We start from the raw sequence: 24805 nt of genomic DNA, 5'->3' as shown, positions 1-24805 counted from the left end.
AATCCGGGCTGCTCCCTATTCCCTTCTCTGCTTCTGTGCCAGTCCCAAGCCCGGATAAATTGAGAGGGTTGCGTCAGGAAGGGCATCCGGCGTAAAACATTGCCATGTTAACCATGCAACTCATCCTCAACTGATAGGTTGTTACCCCTGATGGGGAAAGAGAGAGTAGGGAGATGTAAGAAAGTCATAAATATTATGAGATGCTTGAAAGGCACTGGGTGGGAAGCTAGTGCACAGGAATTGAGACAAATATACTGTCCCAGATTATGGAATTATTGTTTATAATTCAGTTTGCAAAACTCTGTTACATAAGGTAGAGGTAATTCAAAATCAGGCGTTGAGAATGTTTACTGGGGCTATGAGGTCAACTCCTGCTGTGTCATCATAAGTTGAAATGGGGGATCTGCCATTGAATCTCAGAGTTAGGCAACTGCTACTTCATTATTGGGTGAACATACAGGGTTGTGCAGTTGAAGAGCACATGGTTATGAAAGCCATTGTTCCCTGTTGGGAAAGTGGTATTGGGAAAAACAAAAGTGTTGCTTGGAAATTAGCTAGATTAGTGAGAGAAACAAAGATTCATGGTAAAACCATAGTAAAGACGTTTTTGTACCAGGCCACTCCTTTCTGGGGTTTTCCAACCGTGCAAGTGGATTTTTATCTCCACGGGTAGATGGAGAGTAGCAAATGGAAGGGACACTGGGATGAAATCCCAGCAGACAGTTTAGACACGTTACATGCCTCATTTATTCCCATATACACATGGATCTAAAGACCCAGAAACAAAGAGGACTGGTTTTTCTTTCTGTATCCTTACATCGGGGAAATATGTTGGAATCAAAACATCAAAGGATCTTTCAGTTTTTGCAGTTGAAATGTTTGCAATATCATTTAGTTTACACTGGTTAGAACAGAATAGAATTAGAGATGGTATCATTTGTTCAGACTCATTATCAGCATTGATGTCCTTGAAATATTTTTCTTCCGATAGAAGGTCAGATCGAATGTATAAGATTTATGAGAGTTTATTCAGGTTGGAAGAATTGAAGATAAGCATCAGATTTAAGTGGGTACCAGCACATAGGGGGTTGGAGGGAAATTAAATGGCTGATTTTCTGGCAAAATGGGCGTTGAAACGGGCGACAGAGATGGAAATTCCTTTAGGCAGAACGGAGATTAGGGCGATTATTAGGAGGCGTATTTTGGAAGAATGGCAGGTACAATGGGAAACGGAGAGGAAAGGTCGACATCTATTCAGTATTCAAGACAAAGTAGGGAAAGGTATGAATATCAGAGTAAACACCAGAGATCACGGCATAATATCACAATTGAGGATAGCACACACTGCTCTAAATAATACATTACATCTGATAGGGGGAAATCCAACTGGTTTGTGTGATTGCAGGAAAGGGGAAGAATCAGTGGAGCACGTTTTGTGTCATTGTGAATTGAATGGGGAAGAAAGAAGAAAGCTGGAGAAGAGTCCGGTTGCCAGAGGGTGAACGGCTGAGTTTGAAGAAGCTTTTGGGAGGGGAGGAAAATTTAAATGGTGCATTATAGGTTTTTTGAGCAGAACCAGATAATTGAGGAGAATATAGTTTTGTTTATTTATTTATTTTTTAAAGTTAGGTAGTCCCCCACGCCGATCCATACTCCAATACGGTAGGTGGCGGTAATGCACCTTGTTGTTGGTGCCTCCCGCCATTTAAACCATGAGAAGAAGAAGAAGATTTTTTTTATAGTAGGGCAGTCGTCCGCCATTTTCAGCACAGCGACTAGGGAATCGTTTCTGTTGTTCGATTCTAAAAGCAGTTTGCTGCGTAATTGTTTTTGGTAAGGCACACTTTTCCCAGTGAAAATGTCTAACGAGCAGGCCGAAATCACGATCGAGAATGCGAGCCAGGAGCAGCAGCAGGAGCAGCAGCAGGGGTGAGCCCGAATGCCTTTGTTGTAAGAAGCTAGCAAGACCGACTAACGTCGTTAGCAGAAATGGTACTCCGTCTTAATAACCCATGCAAACGACTGGCCAAAGATCGGATACTGCATAAAATAAAACACATGCTACAGTCGGTTATTTCATATACATTTATTTAAACGCGTGTTTTTGTGTTGCTGCGAAGCTTTTGTTAGAACGGGGGAGGAGTAGGGCCCACTTTACTTTGAGACTGGCTCGCGGCCTAACCATGTGGTTGAAGCGCAGCCTTTCAAGCCGTTACAAGTTCCAGTACTTAAATATATTAACAAGCACATTTGAAAAGTTTGCATTTGCGTGCTTTAAGTTGTTTTTTAAACTATAAAACTATGTAGAAGTTTTGGTATAAATAAAATATTATAACGGCTGTTAGCAATCCACGCTCCATGATGATGATGATCATGCACCGAAGACTAGCCTTGTTTTTGCATCTTTTTACCCTGCTATTATGTTGAAGAAAGACGAATAATGCCTAAAATAGTTACTAATGTATTGTAATTTAAACACTTATTGTTTAATATGTTTTATTCACTTAGCAATGTGTGTAAAAAAAGGTTTTTTGACTATTAACTTTTCTAATTTAGAGAAATGAATGGAAAAGCCAATTCTGACTCCAACCAAAGCAGGAAGGAGAGACCCCAGAAGAGGGGCGGAGGAGGCCGATATGAACCCTACGGCAACATAAACAAACGATACCGTGTGGTTGTCAGCAACATTCCCTATGATGTGAAATGGCAAACCCTTAAAGACCTGATGAAAGAGAAAGGTAAGGTTTTCAGATGGGGTGCTGGCTCATGCCAGCTCATAAGTTAGGGTAAGCATCCACGATTTTAGTGTTTGGATGCTGCAGCTTTGAAGGATTGGGAAAACAGTGTTTTGAGAATTTGGTGAGTTACTCGGAACAAAGGTTCAGGATTATGCCTCTTGTCCACCAACTCAGGTGTTGCTGCAGAATTGTACAAAGGTGGTGAATCAGGATGTTCAATTGAACATGCAACCCATTCTGACCATTCTTTAATCAGGTTTTTTGTGGAGAACGAGGCCACTAGTGTGAAAATCTGGATTTGATCAACAAGGACTTATTTTTCTATGAATTGCAACCTGTAACGACCAGTAAAGCTTAAAAATGCACCGTTTTTGAGAGATGTGACCTTTTAAATGTCCTGCTCGGCAGCAACTTTGAATTGTGAAAAGATGACTTTAAATCTGTTTATAAAAGAGTTGTTGCCTGTAGTCAAAGGAGTGCTGGATCATCATTGGTGTCATCGATAATCCAACGAAGTGAAGCAATCCTCGTGTTGACCAAGCGCTTTTAACTTGTTTATTGATAATTGTTTGTAGAGTAAATTGCATTCTCTTTTTTTAGGTGTGACTTGGACAAGCAAATGTTACTCATCAGATCCCCATGTTGTGGCAAACACAGCTTTGTGCTGTGGATGATTTTTGGGGTACAGGTCTACAAAATAAAGCAACTTCTTTTGTACTGTCCTTCTCCTCAGAGGTTTGGTGACTCTTGCCAATGTCCTATAAATACAAGCGATCCCCAAAAAAGTGTGGCTGTGGTAGATGCTGAACTAAAATTCAGACTTTATTTACTCTTATCTTTGCTTTAGTAGGTCATTTATAGCTTGTAGTTAAAAGAATGGTCCTTTTCCGCAGGGCTTGCTATCAAGAATATTGTCCATTTTGGGGGTCAAAAACATGGCGCTGCCAGTTAAAGTATGCTCAGGTTTGCAATGAAATGGGTGGAGGCTTTGTTCATCACGATTTTTGTCAATTTTCTTCATGTATTAGGTGGTTGTCAAGGTAGCATATCGAAACAGTTGGCCAATTTAGCAGTTGGTGTCCACAGTCTATTGTTTTTTGGTGTCTTGGTAGAACTACAGCGGGTGAAAAGGACAGACTAAGAAGTTTTAAGTTGTTTTCTTTAAAGAACCAAGCTTGCTTTTTGTAGACCTGTACCAAATTGTGTTGCTGAGGTGCTGGGGGAAGCTCAGGACTTGCAGTCTGAGCTCAGTCACCGGCCGTCCTCCTTGTTTCTGCTCTAAACCCCCATTGTTCTCTCGGCTTCTCTCCCCTTGGTGTGTGTCGTCTCTGGAATCTGATTTGTAGTGGGTGAGGTAACGTACGTGGAACACTTAATGGACGCAGAAGGCAAATCGAGGGTAAGTGCAAATACATACAAATAAAATATACAAGCCCAGACAAACTCTTGTTTGTCAGTTTTGGTTTCCTTGTTTACATTCCCGGGAATTGTTCAGATAGAAACTTGGTTGATTTTTGTCAGTTGGAGACATGTTGGAAGTGTTTTACTCGGTCTTAATCGTGGCACTGACTTGATGCAAACCTCAAGGGTTGATACTCTTGAAAACTGACTTGAGCTTTTCTCGAATTCAGTCCTGTGGGTTGCAGAAGTTGACAATGTCCCTACTGGTTCCTGGATATGCTCCTTGTGACCTTAAGGGTTTTAATCTGGAAGAGGTTGTTATAAAGTTGCTAGATGGTTGTTAAGCATAATGCCTTTTGTATAACTGGAATGTTACTGCTCCAGTACCATAGCGGTGTTGAATTACTATTTGGGGTTTTACTGCTCCTTTTGATGTTGGATAACTGCTGTTATATTGAATACAACGGTGTGTTTTGTTAGTGATTGGATAAAACCTTTTCAAAGTATGGAATTTTGTCAAGGCTGTAGACTTTGTGCATGATCTCTTTCTTGTCTTCTGACTAAATTTGTTGTTAATCCATTACTGTTATTAATTTCAAACCTTTTTCAACTCTTTTTGGGTGCCTGACCTGATGACTACAATCAAGGGTTGTGCGTGAGTAACTTTTTATCTACTCTGAGTTTTTGACAGTATTTCTTATTTTTACTAAATATGACTACACTAAAAAGCATGCACATTTTGTATGTTAAGGAACAAGTTTGATGTTTTAACTGGATGTGTTTTGGTCAGTGTGGTTGAGTTTAGGACTGATGAACTAATGAAGAAGGCAGTGGAAAAGGTGAACAGGCACGTTCTTAATGGAAGACCTCTTAAAGTGAAAGAGGTAAGCTACACTATAAAAATATTACCGTAATTTCCGGACTACAAGCCGCTACTTTTTTCCTGCGCTTACAGCCCTGCGGCTTATTCAGTGACGCGGCTAATTTATGGATTTAATTAGCGGCCGCCATGTACGTACTTTCGAACTCAGTGAATAGTTTGAATTCTTTATCTAACACCAAACACAAGGCATTTATATTCAACACACCTCTAAGCAGCCAAACAGCATGGACTTGACTTCAGGTCTTAGACACTTCAGTCATGGTTCAACAAAATGAAACACGCATGCCGGGCCGCATCCCAGAATCCTTTGGTGCCATTATATCCAACGTGCACCAGATCGCCGCTACAATATGATGAAGCTTTCAAGTTAAAAGCAATCGTTAAAAGCAGCGTAAAAAAGTCCACCGTCACCAACGGGTTTGGAAAAGCCGGTTTGCTGCGTGACGGAGAGAACAGCGCATGGAGTGAATTTACACTCAGTTTACGGTTTCTAAGGAAACCGTAAAAGCAGAATTTTGCTTTGAAAAACTCACAGCCTCCGTGTGAGCTGGAGACATCTTCTCCTGCTGATTGAGCTGCGGGGCCGATGGCAGTCTGAAGGCTCCCACACGTAACAACGCACCCGCCCCTCATACACAAAACGTACAGTATTAAGTCCGATTGCTTTGCACAGAAACGATTTGCTCCATCCACCGGCGCAACGGGAACAAAGTGCTCCTCCTTGAAGCCGCCCTGGCCAGAGCTGTCGGAGTAGATAGGAAGGGGAGACAAGGAGCGCGCGGGGCGGGAGCGGAGCGCAGAGGCGTCCTCGGAGTGCAGAGGCTTCTGAATTCTGACGCACGCGCCGCACTGAGGCGCGCGTATCACGCTGAGGCGCGCGCTTTTCAGTCGCCGCTGCTGTATTTTACCGGTGTGTTTTTTAACCAGCCCTGTTACTCCCATAACGCTGCCGCGACACAAGCGGAAGGAGAGCTGTACCCGTTCACCCCTCCATGCACTGCTGATACTTGCTCATTCTTAAACACGTACAACAGTATGGCGAGCCGGGCATTGGCCCCGCCTTTAGCCCCTAAGACTCATGGGAAATGTGGAATCGCGGATGTAAATTTCCTCATCATAACTGAGGGATGTAATGTTGATTATATGGTTACTGTTTGTAATTTTATGTATGATACCTAGATTGTCAATAAGTAAAAAAAAAAATGAAATAAAAACACCATAACTGAGGAACTTGTGAACAGAATAGAGGTCCATGCTGTTTGACAGATGTCGATACACTCAAATACATGAGCCAGAGGCAAAGCTGGCACCACCCACAATGTGCTAATGAATTGCACTCACTCTGGGATACTGGCCGTGATCTGTCAGGATGACAATATCGCCTAACACATGCGCAGCTTGTACTCTGATGCGGCTTGTGTATGTATAAAACTAATTAAACACGTGAAAATGGGTGGGTGCGACTTGTTATCGGGTGCGCTTTGTAGTCCGGAATTTACGGTAATATAAAAATGATTAATAACTTGCATAATTGATTTGTTCAACTTGTACCCCTTTGTTCATTTTTTAGGATCCTTATGGAATCATTTCACAAAGGGAGATTAACAAATGTCAAATTGGAGGACCACCAGTAGGCCCTGGCGGTATGGGTGGTATGGGAGGAATGGGTGGCATGTTGGGAGGAATGGGTGGTGGCATGGAACGCATGGGTCCTGGGCCGAGTGGTCCCATGGTCAACATTCCTCCCAGCCTGATGAACAACCCAAACATCCCCAATGAGATAATTCACGGTCTCCAGGCCGGCAGGATTGGAAGCACTGTATTTGTGGCAAATGTGAGCTCCCTGAGATTTTTCGTTGCACACACTTGATGAGTAACAGTAAGAAAAAAGCTTTTGATTGGCCTGTGTATTTCTGTCAAACTGCTAAATCTATTTTGTGTGGTTTTATACTTTTATGATCCAGTTTGAAATTTGTTCTAACTCGCGTTGATTCTGTTTAAGCTTAATTCCACTCTAAAAGTAATGAAAAACTACACAACACAGTTGATTTGAGAAATTAAACTTTCATTAGTAACGCTTGGAATTTTCATATTTTTGACTTTTTTTTCTAGCATCTCTAACAAATGTGAGAAACTGCCATAAAAATCATAAAATCCTTTTTACATGTATAAAAACAGAGTCTGGGTTATCCAATCTGTTGTCTTTTAGTTGTCAGTATAATGAGAATTGTGTGCACGACATATACAGAAGTCCTTGCCTGGCCTTACAAAACTGCTTCTTTTTCCAACAGCTTGACTACAAAGTTGGTTGGAAGAAGCTGAAAGAGGTGTTCGGCATGGCTGGCATGGTTGTCAGGACAGACATTCTGGAGGACAAGGATGGGAAAAGCAGAGGCATGGGCACCGTGACATTCGAAATGCCAATTGAAGCAGTCCAAGCTGTCTGTATCCTTCAGCCAAAAAAACAAATTTAGCTTTTAGTGTAATTTAGAATATAGTTGTTTTGTAATGGAAGCAGATTTTCCCTAACAATTTGATAGCCATGTTCAATGGGCAGCTGTTATTCAACAGGACCATGCATGTCAAACTGGTAAGCCCTGCTCTTATGTTGAATTGAGCATATTTGTACATTTTATTTGAAGGATTTTTTAATGTTGATCATCTCTTTTGTTGTGATTTTACCAGGATGAAAAATCTCTTCCCAAAGACTTTGGACCCCCAGACAGAGCTTCTGCTTTGCCTCGTAAGTCTATCGAAAAGATGATTTTCAAGTGAATGGTTTTGATTTTCTCAGCAAACAAAAAGGCTATAACTGTCCTGCAAAGCTAGAGACAATTTATATTGATTTGGTTTAAGTAGAGAACTAATTATTTAGATGCACTCTGTAGAAAAATCGTTTAAGTTACTCGGACAGTTTGTGTGAACACGGATTAAAACCTTGAAACATCATTTTCACAGGTGGCCTCAGTGGTATTGGTTTAGGCCTGGGACCTGGTGGTCAGCCTATTGACGCTACTCAGCTCAACAGAGGCGGTGGAGCAGGGATGGGGAACATGGGTCCAGGAGGTGGCTATTTTATTTGGGATCATTAATTTTGACTGTAAAATGAAAGTTAAAGCTAATACTGTTGTAACTATTTTATTAGGAATGGATGGAATGGGATTTGGCAACATGGGAGGTCGCATGGGAGGAGGCAAGACTGATGTTTATTTTGCAGAATATGCCCAGAAAATAGGAAGATTTTAATATATTTCAAGTTTTACACTTTGAGTTGGTTTCATTGTTTTCTTTAGGAATGGATAACTTTGGCGGAATGAACAACATGGACCGTTTCGGCTCTTCAGGAATGGGTCGAATGAATGGTAAGTAGATGTGGTGGGGCGCTGGGTAATCCAAAGCAAGCGTGAAATTTTTCACGTTTCTAATGGTTTCATCTCTTGCATTGTTAGAGATGGACCGTGGGATTGGTGGTGCTTTTGACAGGGAATTTGGGAGAAATGAAATGGGAATGTCTCGCAATAATTTTGGAGAGTCCTTTGAAAGAGGAATGGGTTAGTATTTCTGGTTTACACCTTGTATATCTTACTGAAGGTTGACTCTACCCTGCTGTATTTTTCTTTTGTGTTCTTCTCCAGGGAACTCTATGGGTATGGACCGTATGGGTTCTGGAATGGATCGCATGGGAGGCAACATGGATCGCATGGGAGGGATGGACAACCGAATGGGTATGGACAGGATGGATCGAGTGTCTGACCTGGACCGGATGGGAACCGGATTTGACCGCATGGGCTCTGGGATGGATAGGTTGGGGCCGGGGATGGACAGGCTTGGTCCAGGTCTGGACCGTATGACCTCCAGCATGGATCGCATGGGCCCAACTGGGTTTGATCGCTTGGGCTCAACAAATTTGGATCGTATGAGTAGCAACATGGACTTTAGCTCCCCAATGGGAATGGATCGCATGGGCAACACTGGCCTTGACAGAATGGGAAGCGGCTTCGATCGCATGGGATCCACGGGTGGCATTGATCGCTTTCCCCCTGGCGGCCTGGACCGCATGAACTCTGGCATGGATCGGATGGGATCTGGAGGTGTGGGTGGTCAGTTTGATCGTTCTGGTGATGTGAATCGGGGATTTGGTGGAAATTCCTTTGGTGGAGCTGGACCTGCAGGGCCTGGAACTGGAGGTGGCAATCTCAGGAAGGGATGTCAAATTTTTGTCAGAAATGTACGTTCTTGAATCACTAAGCTATGTTTCATTTATTAAAAAGAAATGATTTTCTTGGTTTTACCTAATTCCTTGTTTTGTTTCGACAGCTGCCATTTGATTTCACCTGGAAGAATCTGAAAGATACCTTCAATACCTGTGGTAAGAAAGTTGTGGATTCTCACGATTCGGTCATAAAACAAATAGGTGAACATAAAATACAGGTTGTGTTACTGTGTACAATGTCAGAGATTTACAATAGAGATGTATGAAAGTGTATATCCAGATGTATTCAGACTTATGTCTCCAGAGGGTTTGTACAGAGTAAGTGCAATATTGATGAGACAAATGAAATGTTGCAGTGGTTATAGTGAGAGCATAGGGAAGGAAAGGAATGGAGTCTAGAGGAAGCAGAGTTCAAGAACGACAGTTTGGTAGGGGGGGAAAGCTGTTCCTCTGTATGCTGATATTTTGACTGTAAAGTACTTTGGGCCTTTAAGAAAGGGTAGAAAATCTCTTCCTAGGTATTAAAAGAACTTAATAATTGCTGTGAAATGTATCACTTTGATGTATTCATTTAAATTCACCACATTGTGGAACAGTTAAAGATCAAAATACAACTAAAAATGGCTTCATGAAGTTTATTATAACAGACTTCCAACCTTTACACCAATGAGAATTATTTTATTTTTTATCTAAAAAAAATCCCCCAGTCAGGATCAGAGTGATTTTATAGTTTTCTTAATTTCGAAGACTGGGATGTAGCAGAAGAAAGAGAAACTAATCTGAGGAGATGAAACACAAGGAGGAATCAAACGATTTAGACTTTTGTTTCTCACTTCTGACTGGACTCAGAGGTCCATGTTATCTCTGAACTTCTTTATTGTGGTTTTGCTTGTTATTTACTTGTTAAAGCTCATATTTTTTAAGAGGTGAATTTTTCCTCTTAAAAGATTCTTTGTTTATCTTGTGACGTCAAGTTTAAGTACCACTGCAAATGCAGTGAGGTGGTTCGGGCTCTGTAGCCATTACCATGACAAATAGTCGTGTCAAATAGTTGCTGGAAATGTCTTGATAAATAACGAGTTTGAAGTAATAAAAGTAAAATATTTATTTCTATTGTAAGTGACCTTGGTATAAGCAATATAATGCCCCTTTGAAGTGCATGTTTCAGAAATCAACCCATTTTATGAGTAATATTCCAACACGATCAGGTCTCCTGAATTCTGGACCTCCTCCTTGTAGCAGTCTGGTTAAGGAAAGCAATCACCGTAGTTATCTTCTACAAACTTTTGAAACCTTACATAGATCTGCAGTCGTGGGCTAAAAGAGAGTAGCGGACGGAGCTCAGTACACAACCGTGTGGTATGCTTTTGTAATAGAACAGGTTTGCCTGATATGCCAACCATGATGTCCGTAATGCAATTGTAGATCTACATTTGGTGGTTAACTTAAAGGCTGTATTGAATGCTGAGCTGAAGTCAACAAACAACATTCAAGCACCATTGGAAACTGCAATATTTGTGGTGTGTGTCTAAAATTCTTCAGACATCTCTAGTTGAGAAAGTTCTGTTGTTGTAAAAGGTCTCTACACATTACTGTTTATTGGCTCAGCATGAAGTAACTTCCTGTCTTTCTTTTTGGTCTACTGAAGGTATGGTCCAGTATGCTGATATTAAGATGGAGAATGGAAAATCCAAGGGCTGTGGTGTGGTTCGCTTCGACAGCCCTGAAACTGCGGAGCGTGCCTGCCGGACCATGAACGGCTATCGGCTGAACGGGAGGGAGATCGACGTCAGGATCGACAGGAATGCATAAGCAAACCTGTTTATCAAGGACATTTCTTTTAGCCCATAATGTCCAAACACCGCTTCATCTGAATTTCCCTCCACTGCTCTTGTTTTGGTAGTTTCTGTAACGACAATTACATTTTAGTTAGACGTTTGTAGCAGTGAACATATTTTTAGTTTTTGTCTTTTCAATTTTAAGAGACCAAATTTTTAATTTTTGCCATGCTTCTATTGTGACTTGTTTTTGGTCTGTAGGTTGTTTTGAAAATAAAAAAATCTCAATTTAAGAGTTTTTTTCTCTTCATTTTAAGTCTTGTGATCCCACAGGTTCCACTAATAAGCAAATATAATATTTAAACTATTATACTTGTGTACTTCCACAACTGTCCTTAAGATGTGTTAAGTAAAACTTTGTAACTATGTTTAGTAATGAAGCTTAGCTCTCCAATAAATTACCCATTTGATATGTGGCGCTTTGAAAGAAACACATTTGTTGGATGAACAACAAAAGTAGATCTGTTGGTTGCATCAAAGTAAACTTGCCAATACTCCTGATGTTTGTTGTTGACATAAAAAAAAGACTAGCAAAAACATGAATTGCAAGTGGAACAACCTTTCACACTCACCTTAAAGTAGCCTCCAGCCTGCTGTCAGAGGAGATGTTCTACATTCAGCATTTGTTGCAAGTGAGACTATTGGTCACTCTGCATACCCAAGCTGATCTCACCAGTTCTCATGAGATTGAGGTGAAGCCTGCTGGTAGGTCGTTCATTCACTAGTTCCAACTGTAGGTCACCTTTACTATGCGGGGGGTGAGTTGGCATCTTGGAAGATTTGATTTCATGTCCAATTTATCCTAAGTTTGATACATCTTTGTATGAATGCTGATTGTATTTTTTGTGTGCATTATTCTTGCTTTGATTGCTTGAAAGCAACCATTTTAAATCAAATCAAAATCTTGGAAGATGGTTGATCCCGGATACGGAATTGCCACCAACAGCAAAATCTAATCTATACTTAGATTGTTGCTTGTCCAAAAATGTATCCATGCTCTAACATCTTAGTTATTTGTTCCTTTATGTTCTAATCAATGTATTAATTATATCTGAAATGCGTTTGATGTATCAATCTTTTTAGAACCATTAATATTTGTTTAATGCTTGAAATAAATCAATTATACTCTACCAAATGGGATCAAATAAAAAAGGGGGGGTTTATAATGATACACTGCCCATGAACATTGTAAAAAACAAACAACAAAAACAAGATAAGTTTATCTATTAGTTTTAATTTTTTTGTGTGTGTGACAAAATTTAAAATAACACAGCAGTATTTTACAAATAAAAACTACAGTACAACGAATTCTAAGCAGCAGATGAAAACCATACAAATAATATATTAAAGAAGAGTACTTTTTTCTCTTTTACGCCATTTTTCTTTTTTTTTTATTGATTCAGAACAAAGGTGACATACAGCAAAAGAACAAGGAACAATAAACTGTACATTAAAAGTTCAAAGTAAACGCCAGGGGATATACAAGCAAGAAAATAAACTTATTGAAAATTATAAAGCTGAGCAAGGTGATATGTTTTGATTGCTTTTTTGTTTGTACTAGAGGAAATGGAGTGTAAGTAACATCTAATTTGGGCTAGTAAATCAAGAAAATTTGGAGCTTTATTGCTGAATTTAGATTTGTGAATGTAATACTTGGTTAATAAAATCAGAAGATTTATTTAAGTCTTCTTTCTCTTTCAGCTTCTCCCATCAGGGGTTGCCACAGCGAAACAACCTCTCTTTTGAGGAGGAGCTGCATGGTTAACTTGGCAACGTTTTACGCCAGATGCCCTTCCTGACGCAACCCTCTCAATTTATCCAGGCTTGGGACCGGCACAGAAGCAGAGATGGGAATAGGGAGCAGCCAGGATTCAAACCCTGGTTTCACGGACGGAAGGCGCTGCAAACCAGCATGAGCTAAACCGGCTCGCAGAAGATTTATTAAATAAAATTGAGTAACAAATGTATTATCATAATTAACGTAACCAAATAAGATGTTTTTCCATGTTAAGGTAAAATGTGGATAAATTTGAGCTTTTATCAAGTTTGTTAATTAGTCTCATATATTGTCAGTGTACTTGCAGGTCCAAAAGAAATGCACCAATGTTTCCTCAAACTGAGGACAGAAAGAACAATTTTTATCAATATCCCTTTTTAGCCTTTGCATAAACTGATTTGTTGGATAAAACTTATGAATGATCTTGAATGAAACATCTTTCACTTTGTTGTTAATAAGATATTTGTTTGGCAGAAGCCAAACCTTTTCCCAACAAACTTGACCATGAAGTGAAGTCCAAAATGTTCTGGCCGGGAATTCCGTTTTTAGCTCCTGCTGGAACAGTCTTCGGATGGCTTTGTTTTGATTTGTCAAAGCAGAGAAGCAGAGTTTTCCAACAGCAGTGTCCGTCACATGAAGCTGTGGTTGGGGAGCAGATGGAGTCGGAGTTCCTTCATAAAGATAGGCGAGGTTGAGGGAAACGGCATCAAAAACAACTGAAAAGTCCTTCACAGAAACAGGGATCTGGTAGAACTGAAGGAATTCGGTGTAAGTATAAAGTTGACCTTGTTGATTGAATAATTGACTAACTAGTCTGATATTATTATCAAACCCCTGTTGGTTAAATATAGTTTTGTTTGTAAAGAATAAATCTATTGTTCCAAATGTAAAACCTGTGAGGAGAAAAGTTATGTTTCTAAATCATGGACCAAGCAAGCAGCATCTGTTTATGAAATGAGGACAGTTTGATGGACACTTTGTCGGGCTTGTATGAGCAGAGCAGTAAAAAGTCGAGGCCATCAACCTGGGAGAAAATGTAATTGGGTATGAAGTTCCACAGAGAATTTGGATTTTTCAGAAACTTTCTTATCCAATTCATTTTAAAAGTCATATTTAAGGTACTGAAATCCAGGAAGTTCAGCCCCCCCCCCAGTATAATCATTCATCAGAACCGATTTCCTTGTATGATGAGTTCGGTTTTTCCAGACAAAGTCGCATAGCAGTTTATCAACAGTTTTGCTGATGATGTTGCTGACATAAAGAGACTGAGCGGCATAAATGACTCTGGAGAGGCCTTCAGCCTTGGAGAGGAGAATTTGACCTTTAATGGAAAGGTCACGTAAGAGCCAGAGGATAAACCTCTTTTTCATTTTATCAATAATTGGAAAAAAGTTAGTATTACCTCTATCATTTTCAGTTTTTGATATTATAATACCAAGATATGTGACTGATGTCTTTACAGGAATATTAAAGAGTGATTCCGAATCACAAGATTTAATTGGAAGAAGTTCACATTTTTTCAAATCAAATGGACTGGATTTAATGTGGTCACAGAGAAGCTGAGCTACAAGAAGAAGTAGATATGGAGATATGGGACAACCCTGTCTAATTACATGGACGCCATGTTTCGGTGTCTTTCGGGCAGTGGCCACATTTTTGATCGAGGTTTCTCGCGGGTTTACAAAAGCACTTCCTGTTCACGTGGAAGGTCACGACCGGAAAAGGTCACAGGCAAGAATTGAAGATGGCGGCCCCCTTATGTCAATGTTATCAGGTAAAAAACTGCGAGCTAAATCTAAACTTGATGCAGGACTAACAAACTGCACACATTCACTGTAAAATCTACTTTTGCTTTTTTATTTTGGGTCCCCCCCCCCCCCCCCCCCCCCCAGTCAAGCTAGTCGTGTTAGCTTCCACGAGGATGAATTTCTTTGTAGATATTTTTTAGTAAAAAGCTAGCAGGATAACTTCGTTCGTGTCGTGTCTCTTGTTTATTTTTGAGTAGGGATTTATTCGAGCGCAATTAATTAGAAGAAAGAAGTATACAGATGTATATATGGATACCTAAAAACGCGAACAGATGATCATGTGAAATAAAACTGCCACCCGGCGTGTTTATTGGTGGCTGAGCTGAGGTGATGATGCAGCACAGAAAAAGTGAGATGTGTCTTTTTCTACAGATGTGTGTCAGAAGAGGCGTGATGGTCTGTCCTTCCACTTACCTCCTGCTCACCAACAGAACCAGTGTTTACAGGATACCTGGACTCCTCACAACCGCCGCACAGGTAAATTAATAATAATTATTTCTCCTTATTACTAATAATTACGTTTTGTTATATTATATGAATCTAAATATATTTTCAATGTATTTATTTGCTTTCAACTCATTTTAGTGATCAATCAGCCATTTATTTAAAGCCATAAATGATCCTGATGTAAAAAAAAATTACATTATAATTGCAGATGTTTTCATTACATTACATTTAGTGTTTTGTGTCAAAACACAAAAGCTAAACTTATGGCTTAGCTGTTGGTATGTTGACCCCAAAGTAATGAGCGCAAACCAGAAGAAAAGAAAAAGTTTGGCTACGTTCCTACATCTCATCTGCTTTCCACAAGAGTTCGCTTTAAGAATTATTGGCACCTACAAGAGTCACTGTTTATTTGAATATAATCTTCTCTTTTATACCATATGATGGATCTTTCTGAAATTTTGTGACATTTTCTGTGACTTTTATTATTTTCAGTCCCTGATTGAACTGATCACATCTAAAATGTATTTTCTTTAAAAAAAACAACAACTTTTTACAAGTAAAAGTTATGTGTTTTCCATAGTCGGGTAAGTTCATTGGCGTTTCTGCCCTGGCCTTTTACATTTCTGTCTTTACTGAATTTCACATAAACGGCCAATTATTTTTTCAGGAACATCTCAAACTTTTCATTTTAGCAGCACTTTTAAATGGATGCATTCAACTGAAACATTTACACACTAACTAAAGTTTAAAAATGTTATTTGGTCGTGATATATCACCCTTCCCTTCACATGTCCACACAAACACAGATTTCATCTGTGAAAACATACTTTCATTCATTCATTCATTCATTCATTCGGTTTTTATGTGAAACGGGTCATTCGAAATATTTTTTTTTTTGGTTTTTAACACCTTTACATATTTTTTCATTTGTATGTTGTTTCCTCTGATATCATTTACATTTTCTCTGATTTGGGAAAAATACAGTTTCTTTGTACATTTGTCCTCTTTTTGCTGCTTGGTCCAGGTGTGTTGTTCTCTTACAGGTGAGGTATTTGTCCGGAGAGAAGGGCGGTGGCAGAAGAGGCTTTCTCGGGGAGTTTTTGGACAACCTTAAGCAGGAGTTAAACAAGAACAAAGAAATGAAAGAAAATATAAAGAAATTTCGGGAAGAAGCCAAAAAACTCGAAGAGTCTGATGCATTGAAACAAGCTCGGAAGAAATATGTAGGTATTAACTGTAAAATTAGGGCTCGTTCTGAGTCCATACACATTTTTATTTGTCTTTACGCCTTTTTTAAAATCTTTTTCCAGAAAACTATAGAATCAGAAACAGTGAAGACCTCGGAAGTTTTCAAGAAGAAGCTTGAAAACATTTCAGATACAGTAAAAGAGGTGAGTTTCCTCCCATCTAAGGAAGATGTCTCCTCCTTTACATGGATAGCAGTCTCCATATGTCTGCTTGTCTGTGTGAACAGGGCCTGGAAGAGGTCAGTCGGACAGAAATTGGAAAGAAAATCAAAGAAGGAATGGAAGAAGCAGCCAAAACAGCAAAGACATCAGCAGAAAGTGTCAGTAAGAGCGGAGAAATGCTGGGAAAGACGGGTGCATTCAAAGCAATATCTCAGGTACACGGTCACTTTTGGGTTTTTATGTGAACATTTGCCCCCTCATCCACTCCAAACCAGACAGTAAAGAAAAGCAAACATATTTTCTCCCAGAATAAGTGTACAAATGAGGACAAATGGGAATTTAAAAATCTTGAAGGCGTGAGTGTTAACGTGCTGAGTGATTTATGTGTAGGGAATGGAGAGTGTGAAGAAAGAGATCGGAGATCTTGGCCACACCGGCCCTTATCGGCCTCCACCCAGGCTACGGAAGAGGAGCGAATTTTCCTCCAAAGGGGCTGGGGATGAAGGCAAAGTCTTCGAAGCCAACGAGTACGTGAGTGCTCTCTGCTTTGTTCTACGTGGACAAAGACTGTTAGTGGTTGGATAAAGAGGTCCACTTGTTAAGCCCTGCTAAATTATCCGTGTCAGGGCTCTTGACTCAGTTATTGCACTGGTTGCACCGCTGCGCCTAACTTTTTTCCCTTAGTTGCATGAAAGTTTGGCGCACTCATCTTTTCGACGACATTGCCTTCACAAAAGCCCTTCATTTGAAACAAAGTCCTACAACAATGATAATTTACATGAAAAACTGGTGTTTAAAGTCCCACTCCAATGAAATTCAGACTTTTGGTGATGTTGACATGTTCTTTTAGCATTTTTCTCATAATAGATGACACATTAAAAAAAAACAACCCGCCCCTCCGCGGGTGGTTTCTCCTCCAAGCTCAGGTACCAGAGGCCTGGGAGCTTGAGGGTCCTGCGCAGTATCTTAGCTGTTCCTAGCACTACACTTTTCTGGACTGAGAGGTCTGAGGTCTTTCCAGGTATCTGTTGTAGCCACTCCTCCAGCTTGGGGGTTACTGCCCCGAGTGCTCCAATTACCACAGGCACCACTGTCACCTTCACTTTCCAGGCTTTCTCCAGTTCTTCTCTGAGTCCCTGGTATTTCTCCAGTTTCTCATGTTCCTTCTTCCTGATGTTCCCGTCGCTTGACACTGCCACATCCACCACAACGCCTTTCCTCTGTTCTTTGTCCACCATTACAATGTCTGGTTGGTTCGCCATTATCATCCTATCAGTCTGGATCTGGAAGTCCCACAGGAACTATACTCTCTCATTCTCTACCATTTTTGGAGGTGTTTCCCATTTTGACCTTGGGGTTTCCAGTTCATATTCTGCACACGTGTTCCTATATACTGTTCCAGCCACTTGATTGTGGCGCTCCATGTATGCTCTACATGCCAGCATCTTACATCCTGCAGTTATGTGCTGGATTGTTTCAGGCGCCTCTTTGCACAGCCTACACCTTGGGTCTTGTCTGGTGTGGTAGATCTGAGCCTCTATCGCTCTGGTTCTCAGGGCTTGTTCCTGAGGTGCCATGATGAGCGCTTCAGTGCTGTCCTGTTGGCCAGCCCTTTCTAGCCATTGGTAGGACTTCTTGATATCAGCCACTTCAGTTATGGTCCGGTGGTACATCCCATGCAGGGGTTTGTCCTCCCATGAGGATCTGTCCTCTGTCCGATCCTGTGCTCTCCATTGCCTGAGACATTCACTGAGCACACTGTCAGTTGGGGCCTTGGCTTGATGTGATCCTGCATTTTTTATGAATTTCTATTGTTGCCTCAATGAAAATAAGAAAAATATCTTAGAGTTCAGGAGGCGCGAGCAGGCTGGCTCTCCATCCTGCAGCAGGTCTCTGTCTGGCCGCCAGCTCGCCTCCCGGGAGCCGACATCGGGAGCGCTCCAGCTTCATCGGCCCTGCGACAGACTGTCCAGAGTGTACCGGCCTTCCCGGGTACTGTTGGGCAATTTGGTACCAAATTGTGCTGCGCTGCTGACAGACCTTTGCACCACCCCCATCGTTCAAATTGCGCTGCTAGACCTCAGATGGCGTATGTACCATCGACTTAACATTGAAACCGACTGCCTCTGCCGCGTGAATCGCGTTCGGTGTGAACACCGCTTATCCGTAACCTGTAATCCTAAATTTAACCCTTCCTCTGGGTCTGCGTGGCCAAGAAAAGGTTCAGCACTGCCCGCACATATTTGGAAAATTACACACGAATAGTTACTTTCTTTGCAGCATTTCCTTTTATTTGCTGTGTAAATGAGTGCAATGTGGAATTTTTTGTGTGGAATGACAAAACAAATGTGTGGTTCACACATTCTTAAAAAATGTCACTTTTCACCGCTTTTTATCACTAAAGAGAAACTTTAGAGAATAGAGACTGTCAGTCGGTGTTGTTTGTGTGCCCCCTCCCCCTTTTTGTGTCAAGCTCTTCACTCATGCAAGACACACCTATCACCAGGGAGGGGGGGGGGTCAAGGGCTCAGCACCAATGATCACAGAAACGGTGGTTCAGATAGACATGAAATATGGCTTCTTAAGGCATTTAGGTTGGGGGATTTTGATTAGAAACTTTATATTCATAATTAAAACGCTACTGGGAACATTTTTAATTGAAAGAAATGTCATAGGGGGACTTTTGGGCTGTGAAAACCGTCAGCAAACACTTCTCAAACAGATATAAACATTTGCACACCTTTCTCTCTTGTTTAAACTCTTAAAGATCAAAACTTGATGGAAAAAAGGTTCCATATGGTCTCCAACCAATCAGACCACAGAACACTGTAAAAAAATAAAATAAAGCAAAATTGAACAAAAAAATGAAAGGTGAACCGTGAGTGAGGGACCTCTGGACACTAAGCCAAACTGAGTTTTCTTTGAATTTTTAATTTGATGGTTCTGGATGTCATTTAAATTTCCTTGTTGAACTGAATTCTTCTCATTCTGAGTGACATCTGTTCACTTTGCTTCAGGGAAGCCATGGGCGTCGTGCTGCACAAAGACTCAAAATGGTACCAGCAGTGGAAAGACTTCAAAGACAACAACGCGGTCTTCAACAGTAAGGCTCATCAGAAGTGTCTGTTTTTCTGCTCTGCTTTTTATTTTTTGGCCCAAACTCCGTTTTTTTAAATCGTTTTCCTTTGTTTAATCATATCCAGATGTTTAGAGCCGATTTCCTTTTTAATTACCATTCATCAGAAAACATTTCTAAAGTAGAAGTGGGTTTCATGGAAACTGTTTCAAATTTATTTTTAGATATTGCAGCCATTTTTGCAAAAGCTGCACATTCTGTCAAAAAAAAGCAACAACTTTTTTTTTTGTCTAGATTTAATCAGCCTGTAAAACCCCAAATGGTCCCTTTACAATGCAGGTCCATGTTAGCAGTTCATGCATATACCAGAGGTGGCTCATAATTTTCTTATTTCATTGATCAAATTTCTAAATTTCTATGCTAATTAAAGGGCATTTAACGTGCAAAATCAACTTTTTGAGCTTTTTTGTGGATGATAATGTTCATTTTTACAAAAAAACGACCCTAAAGCGGTATTCTGATCCATTTACTCATTTCTGAGTATTCGCGCCAGCCCCTCCCAGTCCACTAAAACAACTGGGTTCTCACATTGTGAGGTCACAAAGGGAAGAACCGCCCCTTCCAGGAAGAGTCTGCGCTGCCCCCAGACTAATAGACACGCCCACTTTCTCTGTGGAGCTAGTGGTGATCGGCTAAACACATTCTATGCATGATCTGAACATCCATCTTTGCAAAAATGTTGATGTTTTCATGGGCGAAATGCAGAAACGCTGCTAAGGCCGGCTCTAGGTTGAAGTCATGACATGGGCAACACCCACAAGGAGCGAAAGGCGGAGCCTCAGATCAAGTCGTCTTACTTCCTGGTAGCTACGAAAATAACTCAAATATCATTTTAAAAAGTCTTAATTTAGTAATAAATAAACTAACATGTATATGGATATAATTTACTTGAAAGGTTTAAGAAAAGCAGGATGTAGTGTAGTTCCAGCTTTTAGACAAATCTAAAGTGTTGTTGTGTCATTTTACACAACAACACTTTAGAACAGAAATGACAAAATGTAGTACAGCAGCAGGAATTCTTTACCTGCAGTCCTTTCTGTGCCTATGATACACATTCAGACCGTCACACTGTGTTCACAAAGAAAAGATTGGGCAGAACTTAAAAACCGTTTTGAAAAAAACAAACTGTTAGCATCACATAACATAAACTTTTTCTGCTATGGAACCATCTTTGATCCCTGCTAGTCTTCACACTTATAGATCACAGATTGTGTTAAAGGGTTTTAATATTTCTTGATCATTAAATGCAACAGTTGACCATTAGACAAGTATTTATCAGTGTTTCGCTGTGCAGACTGTCTGATCCAACCCTTCAAGTGACAGAAATGTGTGTCCACTTTTTGTGAATCTGCTTGACTTGTTTGTAAAAATGTTCCAAGCCTTAGTCTGATCCCCTCTCTGCATTTCTGTGTGAACCGAAGGGTTCTTTGAAATGAAGATGAAGTATGACGAGAGTGACAACGCCTTCATCCGAGCCTCCCGAGCCGTCACAGACAAGATGACGGACATCATAGGTGAGAGAAGTCAAAGCGGTGGGGAGAGGCTGACTTCAGCTTCCACAGTGAGGAGAAAGTAAAGACCTGCTGCTTTGAAAACATCCCCAACCACTGCTGGGTTCTGCCGTAGCAGCTCTCTCGATGTTGCTTCTCTTTGTGGGTGTTTTATTTTTAGGTGGACTCTTTTCAAAGACAGAAATGTCTGAAGTGTTGACAGAGATTTTGAAAGTGGACCCTTCCTTTGACAAGGATGCTTTTCTGAAGCAGTGCGAACGAGACATTATTCCAAACATACTGGAGGTACGTTGAGCTGTCAACATTGAGTCTTATTTAGGAGATGTAAATCGTGGAATTGTGTCTGAGGAAGGCCATATTTTATCAATGTGTTTAAGCAGATTGACTGAAAAGCAAGATCCTCAGTAGATGATGAAGACTGGTGTATGTGACTGCAGGTTTGCTGTCTTTCTTCAGGCGATGATCAGAGGGGAGCTGGAGGTTCTGAAGGACTGGTGCTATGAAGCCGTAAGGTCTCCCACACAAACGCAGACTCCTCCCAAAGCTCGGATGCTGACCGCCCTTCAACCGGTGAACATTTGTTGTGAGGCAACTTCTCTTTTTCTGCCTGTTTGCAGACATACAGCCAGCTCGCACATCCCGTTCAGCAGGCCAAAGCCATGGGGCTTCAGTTCCACTCCAAGATTCTGGACATAGACAACATCGACGTAAGTCACGGTTTGGAGTGTTTGAACTGAGAGGAGCAGTCACTTCCACTTTTCAGGTTCTCTTTGCTTTTAGATTTTTCTGTTTAAAAAGTCCAAAACATGTTAACACAAAGTGTAACTTACTTGGTTTACCTGTACATATTTTCTGCTTTTGTGTTTTTAGTCGCTGATTCATGACATAAAATCACTAGAATAACAAATATGTTGAGGTATTGAAGCATTTGTGTGCCTTCCTCTCCAGCTGGCCATGGGCAAGATCATGGAGCAAGGTCCTGTGTTGATAATCACCTTCCAGGCTCAGATGGTCATGGTGATCCGAAACACCAAAGGGGAGGTGGTGGAGGGAGACCCTGTGAGTGATGCCGAAAGCTACAAGATTCACTGCCTGTTGATGAAGCAAAGAGCACCTCTGTTACATACATGTAACTCCTGTACTCTTCCTTAAAATATGTTGTTCCATCAACATTTAAGGGAAATCTCCCCCCAATAAAACAGGAATCTTTAGGGTTTGTGGTGGATCAAGACAGGTGAAGATCGACTCCCCCTGAAATTGCATTCCAACGTGTTCTGACATTTTTCTACTAATGGAGGACGTATATTAAGAAAATTAAGCTCAAAACTGCATTTCTGAGTGTTTCTTTATTAAAATCATTGTGATACAGGAGCAGACAAAATACTCACAGCAGACAAATGGATCCATGGACGTCTCTGTTTTCCTCGTCTGCACTCTGGCTCTGGATCAAATTTATTATTATTATTATTATTATTATTATTATTATTATTATTATTATTAATACAACTGTACTGCTGGATAGCTCCAATATTGCTCGCCACTTTTGTTGCACCACTATTGTTACTTTGGGGTGCGAGGGACTGAAAGCTGGCAGGAGAGCACATTAAAAGGTAGCTTAGTTATGAATGGAGGGAAAGGGGGCGGAGTCTTAGTGGTCCCGCCCACAACTCGGAAGCAAATTTCTAACCGACAACTTGCTCTCTGCAGAAACCATGTTGTTGAAAATGGAGTGGGACTTTAAAACTAATTCAATTTAAATTTGAAGAGTTAAATACTCATTTAGAAGCTTGTTGTTTGTCTCAGCAGATTTTCTTTTTAAATGTTAGTCTTTTCTAATTTTAATAAAAATTATATTTTGACAGCTGACAATTTTTTTAAAAGGCATGTTCACTATGCTTATAATGGGTATTGATAAAGTAAAATAAGTCTTAAATCTAAATGCACAAACACAGAATGAAGTCTGTATTATTTACTATGGTAAAGTCATACTTTTCTGTGAACTCTGGCTTATTCTTCTACCCTGTGTTGTTCTTCCAGGATAAAGTTCTCAGGATGATGTATGTGTGGGCTCTCTGCCGAGATCAGGAGGAGCTTAACCCATATGCTGCATGGAGACTCCTAGATATCTCTGCTTCAAGCACAGAACAGATCCTTTAAGACTTCTTTTTTATACCAAGAGAAACAGCCCACCCAGGAAAAGACCACACAACCTGCACAGAAACTCAAAAACGGAAGGATGGAAGGACGTGGAAGATGGACCGCTCGGCAAAAAAGACAAACTTTTTTTGTCAACACAATGTGAATTACTGCTGTTGAATGCTATGGGTGCCTCTTTGTCATTTTTCAATTTTAGCTTCAGTACCAATTGTGCTCATTGCCTGAATTCAGTTGTCATTTCCTCAAATTTACCACCAGAGGGCAGCAAAGTACAGACATTGATTCTGACCGAATTTTGATATTCAGGATTGATTACTAAAAGTTCATTATATTATTGCTGTAAAAAGTACATTAAATCCAGTAAATTACCTTAATATTATCCTGTTTTGCTGGTTGTAATTTTAAAAAAAAGTCTGTTTCTGAGACTCAGTCACTCTTTTCATCTCCATTGACATTATAAAGGTTACTGGCGTTGGTGCCATTCATTCTTTTTAAGAATCTTTATTTGTATAATTATTCAATAAAATGGTTACCCCCCTATAGTAAATATTTAATTATAAAAATAGAGATTAACACTATTTTGCCAGAGTAGCAAATATCTGGTAAACGCAGTATCTTCGCTGAAAAGGGTTACATTAGTTCCAGATTTCTAGGCCATTGGCTGATTTCTTCTGGGGCCTTTTCTAATTACATTTTTCAAATTAAATTCTCCAGTGGGATTTTTGTGTTGGCTGTTGGATTTCATTTGGGGAAAAAATCCCACCTTCAGATTTGCGTTTGAGTAAAACTGAGCTGTTTGCACAGTAAACTATTCCTGATAAAACAATCCCATAAAACTGAATCATAATCCTCATCTCTTTTTTGGGGGTGAATTTTGATCATAATATGCAACTAGTTACAATTTATTAATGCAATTACAGTAATAAATGTATAAAAAAGGAATGACGAACCATGTTATCTTCTTAAAGCATTTCTTAATGGATTTTCTGCCTCTCTAAAGATGTTTTTTGTATTAATGTCTGTAAAAAGTAAGAGATATTGTCAAATCCTGTTTAGGTTGTCTGCAGAGTTATCTTTTTAGGATTATGTGTCATTCTTGTGAACAATAGTAAGGCAAATATGAATTAAAGACATTTAATTGTAGTCCTGGCAAAAAGTAAACATTTGATTAGATATTTGGGGGGTTTATTTTAAGCATTATTTCAAGACAATACCAAAAAAAATCACATATGAAACTTATTTCAGAAACAAAGAATCGCATCGATTGAAAAGAAAGATTAAAAATGTAAGAGGAAAATGATAATTAACAATAAATTGAGATTTCTGTTGCAGGAATGTTTAGAATACACACATGTTAATCAAATATAGCGATTAATTATTAACAAAAGTCATTAAGTGTTGAAGTTATTAGGTAGAGTTTGTTTACAGGCAAAATCAATTCATCAGGAATGACAGGACAGGCTTGATATTATGGATATAACTTGATA

The 24805-nt window shown here is 40.0% G+C and overlaps 2 protein-coding genes across 5 annotated transcripts; both read left to right on the top strand.

The window, feature by feature from the left end:
* The first annotated feature begins 1728 nt into the window (after positions 1–1728).
* hnrnpm (heterogeneous nuclear ribonucleoprotein M) lies at positions 1729–11306 on the top strand. 3 transcript variants are annotated; one of them, XM_004067715.3, is made up of 16 exons: positions 1729–1929; positions 2557–2738; positions 4085–4137; positions 4787–4794; positions 4930–5023; positions 6593–6856; positions 7314–7467; positions 7563–7612; positions 7708–7765; positions 7981–8088; positions 8168–8215; positions 8316–8384; positions 8472–8573; positions 8658–9250; positions 9340–9391; positions 10884–11306. In XM_004067715.3, the coding sequence occupies exons 1-16, from the start codon at positions 1859–1861 to the stop codon at positions 11045–11047; spliced, it is 2070 nt and encodes a 689-aa protein (XP_004067763.1). In that variant the 5' UTR covers positions 1729–1858; the 3' UTR covers positions 11048–11306. The 3 variants fall into 3 exon arrangements, with proteins under 3 accessions (XP_004067763.1, XP_011472159.1, XP_020557929.1); XM_011473857.3 differs by lacking the exon at positions 8472–8573; XM_020702270.2 differs by lacking the exon at positions 4085–4137 and having other exon boundaries at positions 1737–1929.
* Positions 11307–14517: 3211 nt separating this feature from the next.
* timm44 (translocase of inner mitochondrial membrane 44) lies at positions 14518–24260 on the top strand. Of its 2 annotated transcripts, XM_004067714.4 has the most exons (13): positions 14518–14624; positions 15031–15135; positions 16149–16328; positions 16416–16496; positions 16580–16729; positions 16905–17041; positions 19532–19617; positions 21072–21164; positions 21322–21446; positions 21618–21668; positions 21779–21868; positions 22110–22220; positions 23199–24260. In XM_004067714.4, exons 1-13 carry the CDS (start codon positions 14595–14597, stop codon positions 23316–23318), a joined length of 1359 nt encoding a protein of 452 aa, XP_004067762.1. In that variant the 5' UTR covers positions 14518–14594; the 3' UTR covers positions 23319–24260. The 2 variants fall into 2 exon arrangements, with proteins under 2 accessions (XP_004067762.1, XP_020557928.1); XM_020702269.1 differs by lacking the exon at positions 14518–14624 and having other exon boundaries at positions 15028–15135; positions 16130–16328.
* The last annotated feature ends 545 nt before the right edge of the window (positions 24261–24805 follow it).

Source organism: Oryzias latipes, chromosome 4, assembly GCF_002234675.1.
Source record: "Oryzias latipes chromosome 4, ASM223467v1".
NCBI lineage: Eukaryota > Metazoa > Chordata > Actinopteri > Beloniformes > Adrianichthyidae > Oryzias > Oryzias latipes.
The sequence above is the reverse complement of the archived record's forward strand: the minus strand, read 5'-3'. Positions and strand labels throughout refer to the sequence as shown.

Coding starts and splice junctions, on each gene's coding strand:
- hnrnpm (XM_004067715.3), top strand. CDS start 1,859: ATGTCTAACGAGCAGGCCGAAATCACGATCGAGAATGCGAGCCAGGAG. Junction 1,930..2,556: donor CAGCAGGAGCAGCAGCAGGG/GTGAGCCCGAAT, acceptor TTTCTAATTTAG/AGAAATGAATGGAAAAGCCA. Junction 7,613..7,707: donor GGACCATGCATGTCAAACTG/GTAAGCCCTGCT, acceptor TGATTTTACCAG/GATGAAAAATCTCTTCCCAA.
- timm44 (XM_004067714.4), top strand. CDS start 14,595: ATGGCGGCCCCCTTATGTCAATGTTATCAG. Junction 15,136..16,148: donor TCCTCACAACCGCCGCACAG/GTAAATTAATAA, acceptor GTTCTCTTACAG/GTGAGGTATTTGTCCGGAGA. Junction 16,329..16,415: donor AACAAGCTCGGAAGAAATAT/GTAGGTATTAAC, acceptor ATCTTTTTCCAG/AAAACTATAGAATCAGAAAC.